Genomic DNA, 20,634 nt, shown 5'->3' on the forward strand with positions numbered 1-20,634 from the left:
AACCCTGTCATAAATCTTTTTCACGACAGTCTTTTTACTGATATAAGTAAATATATCAGACGTAAAAAAGAAAAACCCACAGAAAACCATCAGAAATCACTTTTTGGCACAACACTGGCAACGAAGGAAATTTCTACAAATCAACTACAATAATTTCTACAATCAAATCAGTCGAGTCGAGTCGAGTCGTGGCCGGTCGATCAGAGTAGGCACTAATGAAAAGGTGCTAACAACCAGATTGCAAGCATGTGTGAATGATTTGTACCTGACAGGTGTCCACGCCTCCTGAAAGGAATCCGGCACATAACATGTTATCTGTGACCCTGTAATACAGGAGGAGATTACACAACCGACTGCTGAAGATCAGAATTTCCGCCATCTGGAGGACACTCGCTGCGTCATCTGAGAGACAACAAGATCACATCATGGAGAGCTTGTGGATGAATAACAAAAAAAATAGATTCTGTTTGTAAAAGTTTATATTAAACCAAACTAGCTCCACAGATCTGCTCCCACTAACTACTCAAATGTTTGTCTTTCTCATTATTTTATTCAAACTCATCACTCTTCATCACTTCCAGTGTGGAAAGAGCTTTGAGACGGGCAGTGTTTCAGTGCTTCTTTATTATCAGCTCACCTCCCTGCAGGGTAGTCCCCCAGCCGGTGATCCAAGCCTCTTGGTGTGAGTGGAAGTAGTAGGTGGAGGAAGGCAGGCAGATGGGTCTGATGTGCTGGGTTAGGCTGACTCTGGTGTCCAGCTCCATCAGAGCGATGTCACTGTCTTCAGTGTATCTGTTGTAGTACCTGTGAGCGATGATCTGCTTCACACCTCTCTTTACTGTCCACTCATTGGTCTGGTTCTGCACATGGAGGCCTAAGAAGGCCTCCCATTGGTCAGCGTGAGAGAGCCTACATCAATAAAACAGACAAGGCTGTAAACAACTTCTTTAACCTCAAATCTGGAATTGAATTTAAAATAAAATACTGAATTGGATCAATGATTATTAGCCATTCAGTGAAAAGACTAACTGTCAGGGATTCTAACAGCTAGTCCTTTTACTGAATGGCTAATCATGTAAATTAATAAATGGCTCATTTTAAATTTATTTCTACATATATTTAACCCTAGTAAACCAATGGGGTCAGATCCGACCCCATTGGTTTACTAGGGAAACCATGGGGTCAAATTTGACCCCATGGTTTCTCCAGGGTTAAAGGCATCTTTACTTTTACGTGGTTTTAAACAAAGCATTAAAAGGATTGAGGAAAGACTTGCATAGCCTCTTGTTTTTCTTAGTATTTAATGATGGCACAATAAACTACCTTTTGCCTTTAATAAGTCACTTTTGTATAATTAGTTTAAATACTCTCCGAATTCTGTTGACACTGTAAAATTGTCAAAGTATGCTAATGTTAAAACAATGTTTTGAACTGTTGCAAACTCAGAGTAAATTTGTTTGTTTGTTTTTTTGTCTTAAAAGTACAGAGTTTGTCTCTTGAATCCAAATTGGGAGTTGGTTCCCACATAAGAGGAGCCTAAAAGGCTCTGACTCCCATTCTACTTTTAAATATTCTGGGAACAAAGGGAAGCCAGGAGTACAAGACTTAGGTACCTTATTGTTCAAGACTTTAGGCAATTGTTTTTCTATTTCCACGCTATATAAATAAAATGAAATTGAAATGAAAGTTGAATGGACCTTGTGTGTGATTAGAAAGATTTTAAATTTGATTTTGGATTTAACAGGGAGCCAATAAGGAGAAGCCAGCACAAGAAAGAGATGCTCTCTAGTCCCTGTTGTGCTCTTGCTGCAGCTTTTATGATCAACTGAAGGCTTTACAGGAAGTTTTTAGCACCGCCAGATAATAATGACCTACAGTAGTCCAGCCTAGAATTAATAAAAGCATAGACTAGTTTTTTAGCATCACTCTGAGACAAGATATTTCTAATTGTAGAGCTTCTACTGCAAGAAAGCACTCCTACATTTCTGTTTAACATACACATGGAAGTACATATGGTGGTGAAAAATTCCAAGATTCCTCACAGGAAGCCATAGGAATGCCATTTAGAGAAAGTATACAATAATAACTAATAATTCAAAAACATAGACGGATAGAGTTACATAACCTCCACATATTATTTGATACTTATTGGCAGTGAAAGTCCTTTTCAAGGCCATATAACAGTGTCTGTCACACATGAATTGTTATAAAAGGATCTGTGACTGGCCTCAGACTACAGACTGAAACCTTACCTGAAATAAATTAAGCTGATCTGTCATTCAAGGTCATCTTCTGAATCTGTTTCAGTGTGTCTAAATGGCAATCATTAAAAAACATTTTTGTTTTTGTGAAAAAAAAAGCATCCAAAGTGAGGCATATTGGATGCTCGGGGTTAAAGTTTTGGGTCTGAGATGGAATTTCAGACGACACAACCAAAGAGTGAGAACTGGAATTCCAGGTAGAGAAAACTAGCATTGCACTGGAAGCTGTCTAGAAATTCCAGAGTAGATGACTATGAACGAGAGATTCAGGCAAGGTTTTAAAATTTTAGATGTCTGATCATGGATCCAAGTACAATCGATGATCAAACATCTGAACACTAAACACTCAGTACTTCAGATGGAGGAGCTCCTACTTGTAAACTGTAGTGTCTTGGACACAGTGGGCAGCAGTCAGCAGCCAGCGGTCACTCAGCACAGAGGCTCCACACACGTGTCCTAGCCCCCTGAAGTGGAGGCTCACTTGCCAGGGCCACTCACCCACACTAGCTGCCTGACCTCCCACGATACGACTGCTACTGTACAGATTCGTCCCGCAATCTGAAAGCAAACACAGATCTTAATACACTAGAAAAGTCCCACTGCAACCATCTGTGGGTGAGTGTGTGGTAAACGTACCACAGTTAGCCTCGTCAGAGCCGTCCTCACAGTCCTGCTCTCCATCACACTCTGGGTTCAGTTTACTGATGCAGAGTCCATTACTGCAGTGGAAGGTGAACGCTGAGCACACCACTGAAGCTAAATGACAGAAGACACACATGATATCAGTCTCTAAGAAAACTCTAATCTAACATGTCTGTGAAGGTTCTCAGTCATCCAGGTCATCGTAGTCTAAGGAGCTTGGAAAGAAAAGTTGCTTGAAGATGTTTCACCTTCATCCAAGAAGCTTCTTCAGTTCTGAGGTCAAATGGTGGAGAGTCCCAGATTTAAACCCAGTGGGAGTTTCCCCCCAAAGAGGGACAAAGGACCCCCTGATGATCCTTTAGCTAATCACATGAGCCAAGGTGTGAAAACAGGTGTGGGTCACCATCAGCCAGGGTTTCGAGCGAGCTCATTGTGAAACCTGGCCCCACCCTATCATGTGATTTCCTGAGGTCAGATGGCCCAGGGTGTGAGTGGGCGTTAAGGGGTCTGGGAAGGATCTCAAACCTGGATTATAGATAGCAGACAGGAAATATACCAAGTGTCTGCCAGGGGGAATCGAACCGGCAACCTTCCGGTTACAGATGAGCTTCCCAATCCCCTGAGCCATGGTCACCCTCTATACGCAGGTCACCCCAAACGCCTTTGAAGCTTATGTCTTCTATATTGTGTGATGATTCATGATTTTTTTTTCTATTCTCAAACTGATCTCCCTGTTGGAGCTCAGTCTGGGCGAGTTCTTTTTTTTCTCCTCGTCTTTCTTCATGTTGTGCATTTTCCATTGTTATAACTCTCTGACTTGTCTTCCCCATGTGATGTTTGTGTAACGTATGTATAGTCAGAAGGAATTCCTGCGCTGAAGACACCCACAACTGTCGTCTACAAACTTTGCCGGCTGATTACCCTCGTCAGTGGTCCACTACTTAACAGTGTGTGGCTGAGCTTCAATCGACACTGGATCTTTGAGTGACCTAGTCAGTACAGCCCTGGCTCTGATATGAAGCTGTCTTTTGCTCGTGTCTGTGTGAACGCTAAATTGATCATCATATCCTGGTTTTTTAGGAACCTGGAAAGGAGTGTGTCGCAGGAGAAGAGCATTATTGTAACTATCGAGTGTTGGGTTTTCATCTTTCACACCATGGACCACGAGCGCTGTGCGGGAGTTGGGAGTACCATGAAGAAGTCACGTCTTTGGAAACTGTTACATTATTTAGAATGAATAGTGAGTAAACAAACTAACTGTCACTAACCAGAAAGTCCTGCATTTGGGTCCTGTTCGTGCCCTGAACCTGACATGGGGAGGTAGGTAGGTAATTGGCGGGGTAGGGAGGTGGGCGGGGTGTTGACATGCAGTTGTTGCACGAGTTGTTTTTTTGTACTGTATGTCTGGGACTTTTGTATAAAGAAAAGAAAAACTGTTCTACAGATAAAGTTGGGCGAAATGATTCTATCAGAATATTTATCTTCTTTTAAACAGGCTTTATGTTGCTTTTAGCTCTTCTGAGACCAATTCAAGTTGAGATTTAATCCACATTTTTTGCTAAACCTTCTTTAACTCTTTGTACACAAAGAGATCTTTGATGGTTTGGACTCACTGCAGTTGAGCTCATCACTGTTGTCTCCACAGTCGTCCCTGCCGTTACACTGCAGAGTCTTCTTGATGCACCGGTTGTTGCTGCACTTGAACTTTCCCGGACAAGCTGACAAGACAGAAAAAAATCTATTTACCCAGTTCAGAGAATGCTGCAATCCTGTAATTAAACATTTATAAAATAAATAAATAATTCTCTTTAAAATGATTTGGGTTCAGGCTAGGTATCGGGACCGATACTGTAAAATGTGGTATCGGTTAACTCGTAAAAGTTAACCGATACCATGAACCGATACTAACTTATTTCATTAATCAGAGGGTGGCTTGTCATTTTTGTTGTAGTTTTTTAGATTGGCCACTAGGGGGACATCCCGCGCTAAACAGGCACAGGGTTAGACGAGTCAGACTGGCGGCTTCAGATAAAAAAGAGAAACTGGAGGCTGCTGTAGCTAGGCTAAACAAAATGTCAGCAGTGTGGAACAGCCAACTTTAACTCAGGTTTTGGAAAAGTGATGAAAAATGTCAAGAGAAAATCCACAGGCAGTTTAAATAACAGAGACTCTGACTCATTTTATCGCTCTGGATGACCAGCCAATGCCGGTCGTGGAAAACATAGGATTGCACCGTCTTCTCAGCATACTCGAGCTGCGATAGGAAATTCCCAGCCGCCCAGACATCAGGGAGATAATGGTGCCAAAAACTTTTGGCACCATTATCTCCCTGATGTCTGGGCGGCTGGGAATTTCCTATCGCAGCTCGAGAGAGGTAAAGACAAGCAATGTGTGTGCGATGTCAGTCCTTGGTTTAACGGCACAGTGGACTGATGATCCACGGGCAGATGAGGAGTTCGTTCGTCAATGCCAAATACTTTCGTTATTTTGTTTGTTTGTTTACAATATGGACACTCTGCAATAATTTAAAAGTTTATTTTATCCTCAAACCTAATTTGTATTTATTTTATTCCAAACAGAAGTGTTTATTTATTATTCTGAAAGCTCGAGACAGTGCCAATAGTTCAGTGATATTTTGTTAAATTACAATGTGGAGACTCTGCAATAATTTAACAGAAGTGCTTATTTTTCACTTGAAATTTTTTTGTGGTCATTTTTATTACGATTTTATTTTTTATCGGCAGAGAATAAAATAAAACCTGTCTTCCAATTCATTGCATTTGTGTGTGTGTGTGGTAGAAGTATCGGTTTTTGTACTCAGTATCGGCAAGTACTCAGATCCAAGTATCGGTATCGTATCGGTTTGAAAAAATTGGTATCGTTGCATCCCTAGTTCAGGCCTCCTCCTGGCATCTCCACCTCTCTGCTCATTACTCACCCGTCACAAGATCTGCTGATTAACCTACCAGTTCCTAATCGGGTCATTATGCTGGTTTCTTAATGAGGAAGAAGACTCTCGGTCCTCGTCAGATTATTGCATCAGCCAGGAAACGTGTCTGACATCTATCCTGTTCTCATCACCGTCAGGCTCTGTTTTGATGTTAACCTGTTTCTGTGCAGACTTCTCAGCATTTAGATTCCTGTGATCTTAAAGCAGCTGTTGATGTGATTTGGAGCTATACAAGTAAAACTGAACTGAACTGAATTCATTTTGTTGATAGTGCGCATACCCAGCACTACCTGTAACACCTTGTCTCTGATTCATGCAGAGCAACTTCCTTGGTTTTTTGATAGTCTGTTAAATGAACCTAACTTTTAACAGTGCTCTGCGTGTGGGTCTATTTAGATATATATATGCCCCACACTGAATGGATTGGCGTGTTTCTACCCTTTGTCAAGAGGAATGGGTATCCACCAAATCCCAGTTGTGATTGGGACTGCGTTTGCCATGAACGAGGAATTCCCAATAAGCATGGGACAAAAACTTGTGCTGTACAGTGGTGACACTAATTGTCTTCAGAGCAGCACATCAGGAGTTTAAATCCCAACCACTAAGGCCCCCAGGCTACATATACCAAAGCCTACTTCAGTATATGAGAAAGAAATATATAAATGAAGCAATGCCCGCTCAGACGTCGCTTATATTAACAAGATCCACATCAGGTGTTGGGCCACGGCATATTGATGAGTGGCTACTGGAACCAGGTTATGGTTCCAGTGGACAAGCTGTGAGAAAAGGGTATTATCAGAATGCTACTACACCAGTTACCCCTATGAAAGAGATTACATGAGGATTTGGGACCTATGAATTATTTAACGCCACAATTTACACTTGCATTCAAACAACTAGTTGCTCAGTGTTCCAACATCTGTAAGAGTCCATAAGAAGCGACTGATATTACTTTCTATGAGGTCTTCTACTAGAATATCTGAATACTGCACTACAGACAATCCCCCTCTGGCAGCACCATGTGGAAGGTCCTGTCCATTTGGCTAGGATAAACAAGCACATGGCTCAAAAAGGAGCAGTGCCCAGAAAGGAATTGGCTGAAACACCATCTGCAGATAGCACATTCACTTCCTATCAACCTGTGCACTGCCTGGATTGACGAAGAAAGCCTATGAATTAATGTGTCACACATTGGTGGCCACAACTGCCCGTGTGCTTAATGAATAACTCAGGCAGCAGAAACCCAAGAAAGAGGAGGAGCAAGAAAGTGAGCCATCGTGAAAGGATGGGCCCCTGCATGGCATGTAGCAACAGCAGAAGAAGTGGCTGAGAAATCTTACCAACAGCTGGACCTAACAGCACAGAGACACTGATCACAGCACAAGAACAAGCTTTAAGCACAAGATCGATAGAGACTGGGGTCTACCACAACAGGGAAGACCCTAAGTGTAGGCTGTGCAAAGCTGCCCCTGAGACAATCCAGCACAGGGGTAGGCAGCTCCAGGCCTCGAGTGCTGGTGTCCTGCAGGTTTTACATGTGTCCATGATCAAACACAGCTGATTCAAATGGCTAAATTACCTCCTCAACATGTCTTGAAGTTCTCCAGGGGGCTGGTAACGAACTAATCGTTTGATTCAGGTGTGTTGACACAGGGTGATGTCTAAAACCTGCAGGACACCGGCACTCGAGGCCTGGAGTTGCCCACCCCTGAGATTCCAGCACATATTAGCAGTAGTGCACATAGTGCAAGATGCTAGCAGGCAGGGCATACATGAAATGCCACAACCTAGTGGCTGGCACAGTTGTATTTGTGCCAAAAAAACCAACCAATCACAGACTTGGATGCAAAAAATTCTGATTGGCTGTTTTGGTCTCCAGTCAGCTAACTAGCCACTGTAGCTAAACCCAGGCAAATATCCCAGAATGCATTTTGTCCAAAGCTCAAACGAGGCAGTTACGGAGGAACGCAGAGTGGCAGAGTTTGAAATATTACTCTTTTTGGGTCACAACATAAACTGTGTTCATTTCTTCACTCAACATAAATGTCTGCTCAAAATGCAACAATTTTTTAATTTTTTTGTTTACATGCGCTTTGAATAGTGGCACAAAAATAACGCCATACTCCACAGATGCTCGACCTATTACACAGCCATAATTTTTTTTTGTTTTTTAGTATCAAAGACACGTCACACCCAAAGCAGAGTCACAAAGAAAACCCGTGTTTGTGTCTGGACTCACTGCAGTTGATCTCATCGCTGTTATCTCCACAGTCGTTCCAGCCATCACATTGAGAAATCTTGCTGATGCACAGGGAGTTGTTGCACTGGAACCTTCCAGGACAAGCTGATGAGACAAAAACAAAAATCATGTCATTTTTTATGTCATGGTACCAGAATTTTAGACTTCTGCACTCTATTTTTTTGCGGGTTTATCTTTAGTTTTCTTCTTAGTCGTTATCAAGGTTTCTGCTTTGGCTCCAGTTGTGTTTATGATATTCTGTCTTTCAGTAACACTGCTTCTCCTGTAAGAACCATGTATTATGAAGTCTTCTTTCTGTGATTTCTCCTTGTTTAATCACTTACTTCTTTATTTTGCCAACCCCAGTAATATGTGTTTAGTGTTCTGTTTTATTTTGTCTTGTTTCCCTGATTAGTGTCAGCTGGGTTCCCTCGTGTTTCCTGGTTTTTCAATGTTTTCCTTTGTTACCTTTTGGGTTTGGATTGCCTTCAATAAAGAGTTGATTTAATTTAATCCCTGCCTGAGAGTCTGCATTTGGGGTCCTCATTCACACACACACACACACACACACACACACACACACACACACACACACACACACACACACACACGCCAGATTATGAGATTAAGTTAGATAATCTAGCAATACCTACTTTAGCAATACCTAAAGTTAAGGGAGTGGCCAAAAAAGAAAAAAGGAAGAAATGATCTGTGGATGAGCTTACCAACCTTTTTAATTCCACATGCTCCTCTATTCTGGACACTCTGGCTCCTCCAAAGACTACGTGTACTCAGTCTTTACATCAACTCTGGCTGAATGAAAATACCTGTGCTCTGAAGCTTCAAGTGTCACTGAAAATCCTGTTTATCAAAATATCAGAAGTCTATGAAAGCTGCTAAATCTGCCTTCTTGTCCGGTCTTATTTTGACCAATTGCCAGAAGCCTCGCTCCCTTTGTGAATTTTTTTAAGGTATATTATTGATAAAATTACAACTTCAAGGGCCCAGCTTTTATCACATCAAGTCCCAGTCCTAAATGCTTTGCTGTCTTTCAGCAGTTTGAGCCTGTATCTCTTTCGGATGTAAAGGAAATAATTGATCACTTAACAATCTCCATTCCCCATATGATGGAAGCGCTGAACACTATTGGGCCCTGTATTTCATGTATATTGAATGCCCGACTGTCAGGTTGTGTACCGTCTGCCTTCGAGCTGTTGTACAACCTGTTATTGAGAAGACCAATCTTGATTCTAGTGTTCTTTCAAATTACAGGCCAATTTCTAAACTTCCCTCTTTGTCAAAACTCCTGGAAAAAGTAGTTTGTAAACAACTTCTTAGATACCAGTGTTTTAGTGAGAAGTTCCAGTCTGGCTTTAAGACCAACTACTTGATCTAACCTTGATCAGAGAACTGCTGAGTCTGTTCAGTCTTTTAAATCTCACTTAAAGTCTCATCTTCTTACTTTGGCTCTGACTCAGGTTAGTTCGACTATCATTTGGCTGGTTTCTATGTTTTTCTTGTGTTGCTGTTGGTAAATGTGTCTGTTTTTATTGGCTCCTAACTTGTGAAGCACTTTGATTGCCATTGTTGTTTTTAATTGTGCTATATAAAAATGTTTTGATTTGATGAAATGAAATAGGTAGAGAGTAAATTTCTGCTTTACTCACTGCAGTTTTGTTCGTCTGTGTTGTCTCCACAGTCATCAATCCCATCACACAGCCACGATTTGGGTTTACAGTGTCCATTTTTGCATTGTATCTGAGATACGTCACATGCTAAGCAGAGAAACAAATTGAACACAACAACAATAAAATGCTACAGACTGAGTGTGATTTACAGGTTTTTTTAGGTCAGTTCCAGTTGATATTTAACCTGGATTTTTTTGCTAAACCTTCTTTTATTCTTTTTAGACGTCATACAAAGAGATGTTTGATGGTCTGGACTCACTGCAGTTGATCTCATCACTGTTATCTCCACAGTCGTTCCAGCCATCACATTGAGAAGTCTTGCTGATGCACAGGGAGTTGTTGCACTGGAACCTTCCCGGACAAGCTGATAAAACAAAAAGTCCCTTCATCTATTTGCCTGGGTTGGAAAATGCTGAAATCCTTTTATTAAAATGTTTTTTAAAAGTCCTCTTTACAGTCAGTTGGGATGAAGGCCTCATACTCAGCAGTGAAACCCTGGTCAACATCCGAGAACTCCGAGTCCGAGTTAAACGTAATGGTCACCTTGTTGCTTTTGATGGTGATCAGTCTGGATTTTAAGCCATTGCCACAAAGCCTACAACAAAAAAGAGATGGACAGACACACACTGAGCTGTCTGTCCATCTAAACAGACATACATACACGCACAGGTCCTAAAATTGTGTTTGCAACACAGTGACAGGGGATGAATAACTAATACTTTCAGGAGCACATACAGTGTGAAGAACAAAACTCGTCCAGCTACAGAGAAGCTTCATGACCAAACAGCCAAATGTTAAAACTCAAGTTTGTTCCTGAAATTTAAATTTGAGCCGGAAATTTAAATTTGAGCCGGAAATCTGAGCTACAGACTCCTCAAATAGATTCAATCAGTAATAAGCTCAGGTACTTAAATCCCCCCAACCCCACCCACTCAGTGTGCAATATCACTGATCACACTGCACCTCACAATGCACCTGCTCCTCAGAGGGCATGTATGTGTATGTATATATATGTAAACGTGTATGTGGAAATGTGTGTGTGTACATATGTACGCATGCATGTATGTATGTGTTTATGGGTGCATCCATGCAGGTGTATCTGTAACTTGTACATTTCTTTCTTATGTAAATTTGTCTGTTATTGTGTAAATACGTATGCTTTTGTGTACTTCACACACATGGAGAGATGCCAAACTGCCTTTCATTGTTTTTGTAACAATGGCAATAAAGAGCTATTCTATTCTATTCTATTCTATTCTATTCTATTCTGCATGTTGAACTAGTTGGATGTGAGAGAGTAACGTCTTATTTGTAGCAGAAAGAGCACAGCTCCAGTAATGTAGCCAAGAAAAAACAAAAGAATATGTGACATTTTCATGCAAAGCACGACTGCACAACTTACTGATGTGTGGCTCAAAGGTTAGAACTGAGTCTAATTTTACACTCTTTAGATCGTAGCAGTTGGCTTCACATTACCATATATTGGGGATGAATTTCAAAATTGTTCATGTAACTTTCAAGTAATTTTTCAAGTGGCCTTGAGCGATAGCTTTCCAGGCATGAAGAACAATGACCCATGAATCATTCAGGTATAAAAAAGGGATGGGCCAATGTTGTGCCAACACATAACCAACTACAGTAATTCTACATTAACTCTGATTCTGTGGTCATCACCCAGTGTGTCAATGGTCAGCACAAATGCAGTAAGACAGAATTTTTGTTTTAAGCATGCTGTCAATACTAAAATAGGAGTTTTTCTACACCTGGGTCTGTATGATGTCAAATATTAGGAAAATCCTTTATATGGTCACCGTGCGCACACAGCTGTGCCTGTGGGCACACAACCTCCTGTTTGTGAGCATCAGTTCATTAGTAAAAAGTTGGCTTAAAGAGAGAGGAGCTTGTTTCAGAATGTGCTTAGAGGCTACATTAAAAGCTCATTATAAGATCAATTATTATTATATGAACAGTGAATCATGCAAAGCTACTCTAGTCCAGTCCAATAACAAAAAAATGAGATGACAATGAGCAGAATAAATCAAATTTAAGGCAATGTTCACAATTTGAGTGATCAAGTCATAAAACTCTTCTGACACATTGACTTGTGGTCTTTATTTGGGATTTGCTGACTCAGAACTCTGCAGTTTTCATTTTGGACTCATGCAATCCCACCACTGACACGGATGATGTACAAAGTCAGTAAAAGGAGGCGTAAACTGATGCTTACTCACCTTTCACCGTTGATGTCAACATAATCATGGGGGCAATGCTCACTTTGATTTCCCACAAAGAACTTTTTGAAGTCAACCTTCACAAATTTTTCCTTCGCAACCTGAAAATCAAATACAACTCAAATGTAATTACTGAGAAAATGTTGTGATGTAGATGATAGCAACCCCTTATTCGTTTTTTTATTCTTATTTTTTTAATTTTTAATTTAAATGAAATTAAAATAGGATCTTGAGGACTTACCTCGATGTTCCAGACACATGATGTGCTTGGAGGGTAATTGGAGGGGAAAAATGGTGACGAGAACAAGCCTTTGTCTTCAGTCATCGTGCCACCACAATCTGAACAACAGATAGTTCATCACTATACTCAGCTTCCATTTATTAAGTTTCTAATATCACAAGAATCAGCAGAAATGTCAGGAGATGGCGTTCACACTGACACAACAAAATCCTGCAGGTCCACTGAATTCTTTTTGTATTATTCTAAGTGCATAATAGGGCTGCTCAATTAATCGAATTTTAATCTCGATTACGATCTGTTCTTTCAACGATCATTAAAAATGACTGAGCCGATTATTAGCCCCTCCCTCGTGCTTTACTCTCGCGCTGCTCCGTGTGGCAAATCGAGCGCACCTCTCTGCATTTCGAACACGTGTCACAACAATTAAGAGCAGCGGTCTCCAACCTTTTTTGTGCCACGGACCGGTTTATGCCCGACAATATTTTTACGGACCGGCCTTTAAGGTGTCGCGGATAAATACAACAAAATAAAACTAGTACTGGTACCGAAAAAAAGAAGATTTATTCATAACACACGTGAAAAGACCCAGGAAAACCGAGTAAACGATAAAAACGATAACAAAATAACGCTGAAAACCGATAAAAACCCTGAAAACTATACATTTCACACCTGAGCCTCAACTCTCGCGGCCCGGTACCAAACGACTCACGGACCGGTACCGGTCCAAGGCCCGGGGGTTGGGGACCGCTGATTAAGAGGACCCGAGGGAAGCTCGGAAAGCTAAGCAGGAGTTATTTGGAGAGGAGAGTGACTGCTGTTGGTTGAAAAGAGGTAAAAAAAAAGCTTAAGTGGTGTGGAAACATTATGGGTTCATGAGTCAGACGTGGATCAAGTAGACACAGTGTGTAAACTTTGCTACAGTGTCGTAGCTGCACCACAGAGCAACACTGCAAACTTCACTAAACATAGATGTTTACATTTTTCATTTATTTCTTATATTGCAAACATTTGCACTGTTATCAGTATTTGCACTATTTTATATTATTTTTTGACAATCTTTAAAGTCATTATTCAACACATTGTTATTGTTAAATAAATATCGTCAAATAATCGAGATGATCATTTTTGCCATAATCGAGCAGCCCTAGTGCATAATCCCAGTTACAGTGACATGTTTTTGTCAGTGAGCTCTAGCTTATGGATTTTTTTATTGAATAATTATAAGTTTATGAGAATGCATCAGTTTCTTGGAAGACAAAATTACACATTAATCTATGTATATAAGTGCAATATTATTTTCATGACATTCGTTGAGACCCAGTGAAAATAATTGTTTCTTTTTTTCCTTAAAAAAACATGAAGAAGTGATAACTGTTCAAAATGTGTCTTCATTTACTTAGTTCAGTCACAGGAATCTGGGAGTAGCTTGCGTTGAAGCCAGGGAAGTTTTTCTCCTCATTTGTGACCAGCGTCAGTAACATGACGTTTCCAGAGATGAAGGATAATGATTTTTGAGGATGACCACACTGTCTGAGAAAAGAACGGATATATTAACTTTTAAAGAGGAACTTTAAAGAAGCCTGAAAGGCCTGTTTTCTTTCTGATAACACAGAGCAGTGATACCACAGTCCTGGGGCTGGATGCATGTAAAGATGTGAAAAAGAAGAAATAAAAAACATCCCGAGCATTTATAAAGGAAGAACGTGTCAATGTGTCACAGCTCTCCCTTAAAGCTCAGACCAGATCTACACAGTTTGGATTTTAAGTTAGGCAGGAATTAAGGTAGCTTACCAAACTAAAACATATTTACATTATTACAAACTTAGCGTTCAAAAACTTCTTTGCAAACAAATCCAACAATAAAAAGAATGAGTGTACCTTTCTGCCTTTTCCCATACACATAGCTTTAGCTGTGAATTTGCAAAGATTCCTGCATCCGCCCCTGAAGTATATCTGCCCATCACTGTAATAAGCTAATATCTCAAACACACAGAAGTAGATGACGCTTTAAATTCTGGGAGAGGGATTATTTGTCTCACTCTGTCAGAGCACGTTTCTCTAAGGGAGCCAGCGAATCATAGGCTTTGATGAAGTCGTGCTGACAGTCGTCCTCCAAGATCAGACTGTGGAAGTCGAGCCTAACTCGGTGGCCCGGGTCTGCACGAAGCCTCCACTGCAAGTTGAGATTTGGAGGATAAAGATAATCTGGAAACCCCGGAGAATGAACAAATCCAGGGTTTCCGACGTGGATGTCGATCATCTCTGAAAATACATTGAAAAAAGTTCTTGTTTGACCCACACCAGCACTACCATGAATGCATCACTTTTTTTTTTCAACAGGATATGAAGGTACAAGCTTTTATATTTTGCAACCTATTTACCTCCATAAACAGACTTCTTTACATTTTAATTTTAATAAAGTTGTATACTGTACTACACAAATGCTTGCATATAAACCAGTCCTCACCAGTTAATGGGGTCCTGGCCAAGCGCGGATCTATAGCTGTGAACACAAAAAGACATTTATTAGGACACCACATATCAGTTCTTCACTACTAACTCAAATTTCATGATGCTGAAAATGTTCAGATAAATACTCTTTTTTAATCATGTATGATTTTATTTTGCTGTAATTAATTATTTATTATTCAAGGTCACTCCGGTTAGCATTTGTTCAGTTAAACACATCAAAACTCACATAACCATGACAATAATGACATCTTGTTGTATCACACACTTCTTTAACAGTCTCATAAAGGCCCAAATAGTGTACCACATCAGCTGTCGAGCATGACACCTGAAACGTTTTTGCAATAGCAGCAGCATATACTGAGGCTACGTCCACACTAATTGATTTCTCTCCGTTTTGGCCTCCCGTCCATGCTGAGACGATGTTTTCACTGATGGAAAACGCTCTCGAAAACGCATACATTTCAAAACGGTGCTTTTGCGTCGCAGTGTGGGCAGCGAAAACGGAGACAATGACGCATTTTAGTCATATGATGCAGTCATGTGACCAATTAAGTAACCAAGTTCAGGGTCCAATTTAAGATCATAATCATGACCTATAGGGCCCTGCACGGTGTAGCTCCAACTTACTTAAGTGATCTTCTTCTTTCCTATCACCCCAGCAGGTCCCTGAGGTCTTGTGACCAGGGGTTGCTGGTTGTCCAGCATACAAGGTTAAAAACAAAAGGTGACAGAGCGTTTGTATCAGCGGCTCCCAGACTCTGGAACTCGCTCCCTTTGAGTTTGAGATCTGTGGACTCAGTCACGTCTTTTATAAAGCAGTTAAAAACGTATCTGTTTAAACTCGCTTTTGGTTGATTTTGTTTTGTTTTAGATTTTAATGTCTGTTTTCTGCCTCTGTAAAGCACTTTGTGATTTTATCTTGAAAGGTGCTATATAAATAAAATTTTATTTATTATTTATTTATTTGTGTCTGCACATGCTCCAGATAGCTTTTCTTCAAATTCTTTAACTCTCACTCGCTTTTGCACTTTTGTACATTTGTGATACTCAACATCTCCACCTCATTGTTAGTCCATTTAAAAAACTTTTTCTCAACATTTTGCTGCAACGTTTCAAAGAGCCGGAAAGTAAATAACCGGCTGACAGAAATGAGGCAGGCTGAATCTTCTTGAGTTTCACGCGTGTGCAGGACTGGGTTTTAACGTGGAAGCACAACTCTGTGAAAACGACTGAAAACGATAATGTGACGCAGAGCGTTTTCAGGCAAAAACGCTGTTTTCAAATCTATCCGGGCTGCTGTGGACGTAGCCTGCGCCCCCATTGCCTTATCAGATACAACGCAGCAGTGTAGCAGCCACTAGAGCAAATCCAGTGTTTCAAAGACTTCAAAGTTTCTCCCCACTGGGAGACAACAGTGATACAGAAATAGATATGTTATTCTAAGTGGTCTCCAGCAACACACTATGAGGCATTTTCAGCAGTCGTGCAACCACTTAGGAATCTCTGTTATATTCTGAATCATTTAAATCAACTAAAATCACGCTGTGAGGGAAGTGGATACCAGAAGATCTCAGATATGTGTTAACTTAATATTTTTTAAAAAGTAAATATGGTGCTTTGAGTTCAAAGGCTCATATTAACCTAACTTAGATCATTCTTGCACTTTTCAGAACTTTTGAGATGTTTGAAGAAATGTGTCCTCTTCATGGACTATGTGCATCTTCCTGTCTAATGCTGCCATCTGTTAGTCACTGCCGAGTCATATACCTGTTGGAAGTCTGAACTAGTTCCTTACAGAACGACCTCTTGACCAGAAAGCAACATTTATCCAGGAACATTTACAATGGTAATTGATTTGGTAACAAACAACAAACAAACCTGTAAAAAAGTGTAAATTTTATGGATCTATGAGCTGTCAAACCTTGTGAGATGATGCTGCTGATGTTCAGGGTGTCACTGGGTTTCAGCAGTCCTTGTCCCTGTTGGCTCCATTCACTTTCTGCTGGAGGCTCCAGAGATTCAATGGCTTCATCCACAGTGGTTTGCTGAGGGACGGGGACATCAAACGTCGACTCATAATACACCACAATGCTGTCGTCACCGCTGTCACCCTCACTGCTCCACAAGACACAGAGAGGATTTATACAGACTTTATTTTTAAAGTGCCCCACTGAACAAGAAAGTTCAGTATTTTAAGTACAAACCAATCCACCATATTAAAACCAATCATCGAATACTCAGATGCATGCAGATACAGATGTATAGAGTTGGCAAATTTTGCACATTGTCCAAAAAAATTCAGGTCCAGACCTCCTGTGACATGACAGCATGACTACAGCTCAGCGTTTAACACCATAATCCCAGACATCCTCAATACCAAACTGGCCTTATTTATAAAACCTAATTTATGTATTCAAAATATGAATATGTGCATTGCTGGTAAATATGGACCCAATTTTGAATACCTCCTCTTTTTCAGTCTTACACATGTGGTTTGGTGTCAGGGTCACAAGGTTAGGTTTAGGCTGAGGTTTATGATTAGGCATTCATTTTTGATGGTTAAGGTGAGTGGCTAAGGAAAGCATATGCATGGCTGGGCATGGTTGCCCTCTGACCACCCCGGGAGGCCATTACATCTTGATCCATGTCAGAGTTGCACCGACTCTAATGCATCTTAGAAAACATTAGCTTGAAGAACTGACAGTTGATTCAGCACCTTAACATCTTTAACTAGATAAGCTGATCACAGTGAACAAATGACAAACACACATTTAACAGTCAGCATGACACCATGGCCACTGACAGTCAAGTTTCTGTTTCACAGTACCTGAAGGCCTGGATGGTGTTGCGGTTGAAGTATTTGGCCAGCACTGAGTTTTTGGAGTAAATCAGTTTGAGCTGAAAGAGGAAAAAAGTCACACATCATTGCAGCGACTTCCTTTAATTGCCTCAACAAAGACAGAAACACACAACAGAGGAAGCCGCAGGTTTGTGATAACATCAAGATTACAATACAGATTCATAGCAAGCAGTCATTTAGCAAAATGGACCATGTTGTAAATGAATCATTAGGCAGTTAACTCTGCAATTTAATCAGGTCTCATTGTGTGGATATATACACGAACTGCTTTAATTCTTTGTGGCACAGATTAAACAACAAGATCTTGATCCATCTCGACAGGATGGCATCACACAGTCGCTGGAGATTTGTCACATGCACAGTGACAGGTGACACTGTGCAGGTGACAAAGACCAGTTGAGACCAGTTGACTACTGTGAAGTCACTGTCATGTTCAAGAAACCAGTGACATGGTGCAGCCACGAGAAGTTGAGTATCATCATCGAGCCTTGGGTAGGCTGTGATGTTAAAATGATGTTCAGTTGGTACTAAGAGGCCCAAAGTTATTCCCTACACCACTACACCACCACTACCAGGCTGAACTGTTGACACAAAGCAGGATAGGGCCAAGGTTTCCTGCAAATTCTGACCCTACCATACAAATGCAGCAGAGGCCAAGACTCTTAAAACTGGGCAATGGAAAAAAAAATTCATAACATAGAAAAAAGTCTCAGTTTAAAAATGTGAGATGTTTTCTGTCTTCTATTGTAAATAAAATATTGGTTTATGAAATGTGCAAATCATTGCAGTCCTATATTGTCCAGTTCTTTTGATGTTACTGAACAGCCACAGTTTCCTGTTCCCAGCCGACAGGAGACGATCAAAGTGGATTCAGAGATGCTGTTCTGCAAACCTCGGTTGTAACCAGTGGTTAAAGTGATACATGCTGTGAGTCTGTCAGGTCTCACCTGTTGGCTGACTTGAGCAGCCAGCTGAGTAAACTCTGAGCTGCTGGGATCTTCATGCTCTGGCAGGAATCGCTGGTTGCTGATTCCCATGGAGCCGATGTAAATTCTCTGCACCGTGTCATCGTTGTGTACTGGTGACACATATGGATGTTTCAATATTGAATATATAATTACCAACATTTTCAAACAACTGTTTGCTTAAAAAAGCCATAACTAGCTGTGAAAGTCCAATTCAGAAAAGTCACCTGGTGTTATACCAAGTTTCAGGTTATTTTTATATTATATTATATTATATTATATTATATTATATTATGTTATGTTATGTTATGTTATATTATATTATGTTATGTTATATTTATATTATATTATGTTATGTTATATTTATATTATATTATGTTATGTTATGTTATGTTATGTTATATTATGTTATGTTATATTATATTATATTATAATATATTATATTATGTTATGTTATGTTATTTTTATATTATGTTATGTTATATTATATTATATTATGTTATTTTTATATTATGTTATGTTATGTTATATTATATTATATTATATTATGTTATTTTTATATTATATTATGTTATTTTTATTTTATATTATGTTATGTTATGTTATGTTATGTTATCAAATAAAGAAGCTGATGTGTTATCAAAACAAGTGTCTGCATGTTTTCACTTCATGGATGAAGCAGGATGAACAGGTGAAAGAAGTAAACTTTTTCAGTACTTGGGGAAAACAAAAAAAGCAATATTATAAGATTAACTAAAAAATATATAAAGTTCCTTATAGTTTGTGGCTGTGACTCAGCAGGTTGAGCAGGTCATTTGCTTTGGTTTGGTGGTTTGATTCCTGGCTGCTACTGTCTAGTAGAGATGGACCGATCCTATATTACGTATCGGTATCGGTCCGATACTGACCTAAATTACTGGATCGGATATCGGAGAGAAATAAAAAATGTAATCCGATCCATTAAATATCAAAAAAGCACCTCACAAAACTTGGCGACATGGCGAGCCGGAGCAGTGTGGTCACGTGATAGAGCCGCTGTGTGTATTTGTAGCCTGCTAGCAAACATTTCATCTCCGAGGAAGTTATCTCAGAGAGAAGTAAAGCAAGTGTGTAAGTTCATCTCTGAATGTAAAGCATTCCCGCGTTAAGCTTAACAACCGATATATAGAGCAACTGCCTCTCTCTCTCTCTCCTGCTGCTACTTCAATCGTGAAACTGCTTAACGATCAGCTGATCGGCTTTTCTGTCGCAAGTCCGTCTCTCTTCTTTGTTTTTGTCCAACTTTGCACCAGAAAGAGGAAACCAGCGGCTGAACAACAGCAGCACTATTAAGCTTGATAAGCTGTTGTTAGAATTTATTTAATATTACTTTCTACACCAGGATCTTTTTCTACAGCTGACGGCTGCTAACTGTGCAGGGGCGGATCTAGCAAAGTTTAGCCAGGGGGGCCGATAGGGCATGAACAGGCAAAAGGGGGCACAAAGACATACTTTTCTTTCTTATTCTCATTTAAAATATCTAGCTTTTAATAAATAATTATCTGACTCTTACACCCAAAGTTTTAATCTGATGTAAAATGTATAGAAGTCCATTACTGTATATAGTAACTTAAGTCTAATATACCCTAGTAAGCTATACTACTTTTTTCTTTGGGAACCATCTGTGCAGATGTGCAAAGATGTTGAATCTATTTAATTATTCTTGAAAAATAATTTATTTCTGTGAATTTTTTTCACCCCGCATCAAATTAAAGTTGATTACATTGATTAAGCATCATGAGGTGGGGGGTGGTTCCCTATTTTCTTTTGCTGGGAGTTTGCAACCCCATTAGTTAGGTTGCTTAATATTTCTGCTAAGTACTCTTTAAAATACCAGAATAGGGAGGATGGAGCAGGTTTAACTTTATTAGATTGATCAGTATTGCTGAACTATGAAATATTTTGGGTGCAGTGTGTTTTTTTTACATACAGGTATAACAGAATAGCTTTAGTGTTGTTGTTTTTTAACTTGAGTATGAACTTATACAAAATGCAGCAAGATATTAAAAAAACAGTTTTATTGATTAAAAAACACTATATCGGATT

At 39.9% G+C, this 20,634-nt stretch overlaps 1 protein-coding gene and 1 long non-coding RNA gene across 4 annotated transcripts in view; one reads left to right on the plus strand and one right to left on the minus strand.

Annotated features, from left to right (window-relative positions):
• LOC146494094 (suppressor of tumorigenicity 14 protein homolog) overlaps positions 1-20,634 on the minus strand; it is a 38,919-nt gene that overhangs the window by 3,267 nt on the left and 15,018 nt on the right. For all 3 annotated transcript variants that reach the window (XM_085146035.1, XM_085146033.1, XM_085146034.1), the window contains 17 exons: positions 18,532-18,662; positions 17,552-17,622; positions 16,646-16,839; positions 14,720-14,755; positions 14,292-14,514; positions 13,649-13,782; positions 12,253-12,350; positions 12,012-12,112; positions 10,236-10,375; positions 10,040-10,144; positions 9,760-9,867; positions 8,093-8,197; positions 4,517-4,621; positions 2,898-3,017; positions 2,636-2,819; positions 638-909; positions 266-402 (listed from right to left, as the gene is read on the minus strand). In XM_085146035.1, the coding sequence (XP_085002161.1) occupies positions 266-402; positions 638-909; positions 2,636-2,819; positions 2,898-3,017; positions 4,517-4,621; positions 8,093-8,197; positions 9,760-9,867; positions 10,040-10,144; positions 10,236-10,375; positions 12,012-12,112; positions 12,253-12,350; positions 13,649-13,782; positions 14,292-14,514; positions 14,720-14,755; positions 16,646-16,839; positions 17,552-17,622; positions 18,532-18,662 (2,264 nt within the window). The remainder of the gene's footprint in view (positions 1-265; positions 403-637; positions 910-2,635; positions 2,820-2,897; positions 3,018-4,516; positions 4,622-8,092; positions 8,198-9,759; positions 9,868-10,039; positions 10,145-10,235; positions 10,376-12,011; positions 12,113-12,252; positions 12,351-13,648; positions 13,783-14,291; positions 14,515-14,719; positions 14,756-16,645; positions 16,840-17,551; positions 17,623-18,531; positions 18,663-20,634) is intronic.
• Positions 3,809-4,720, plus strand: LOC146494095 (uncharacterized). The gene is made up of 3 exons (XR_014871555.1): positions 3,809-3,895; positions 3,984-4,143; positions 4,549-4,720. It is a non-coding gene; the product is annotated as an uncharacterized LOC146494095 (long non-coding RNA).

The sequence above is a fragment of the Neolamprologus multifasciatus genome, chromosome 20, assembly GCF_963576455.1.
Source record: "Neolamprologus multifasciatus chromosome 20, fNeoMul1.2, whole genome shotgun sequence".
Lineage (NCBI taxonomy): Eukaryota > Metazoa > Chordata > Actinopteri > Cichliformes > Cichlidae > Neolamprologus > Neolamprologus multifasciatus.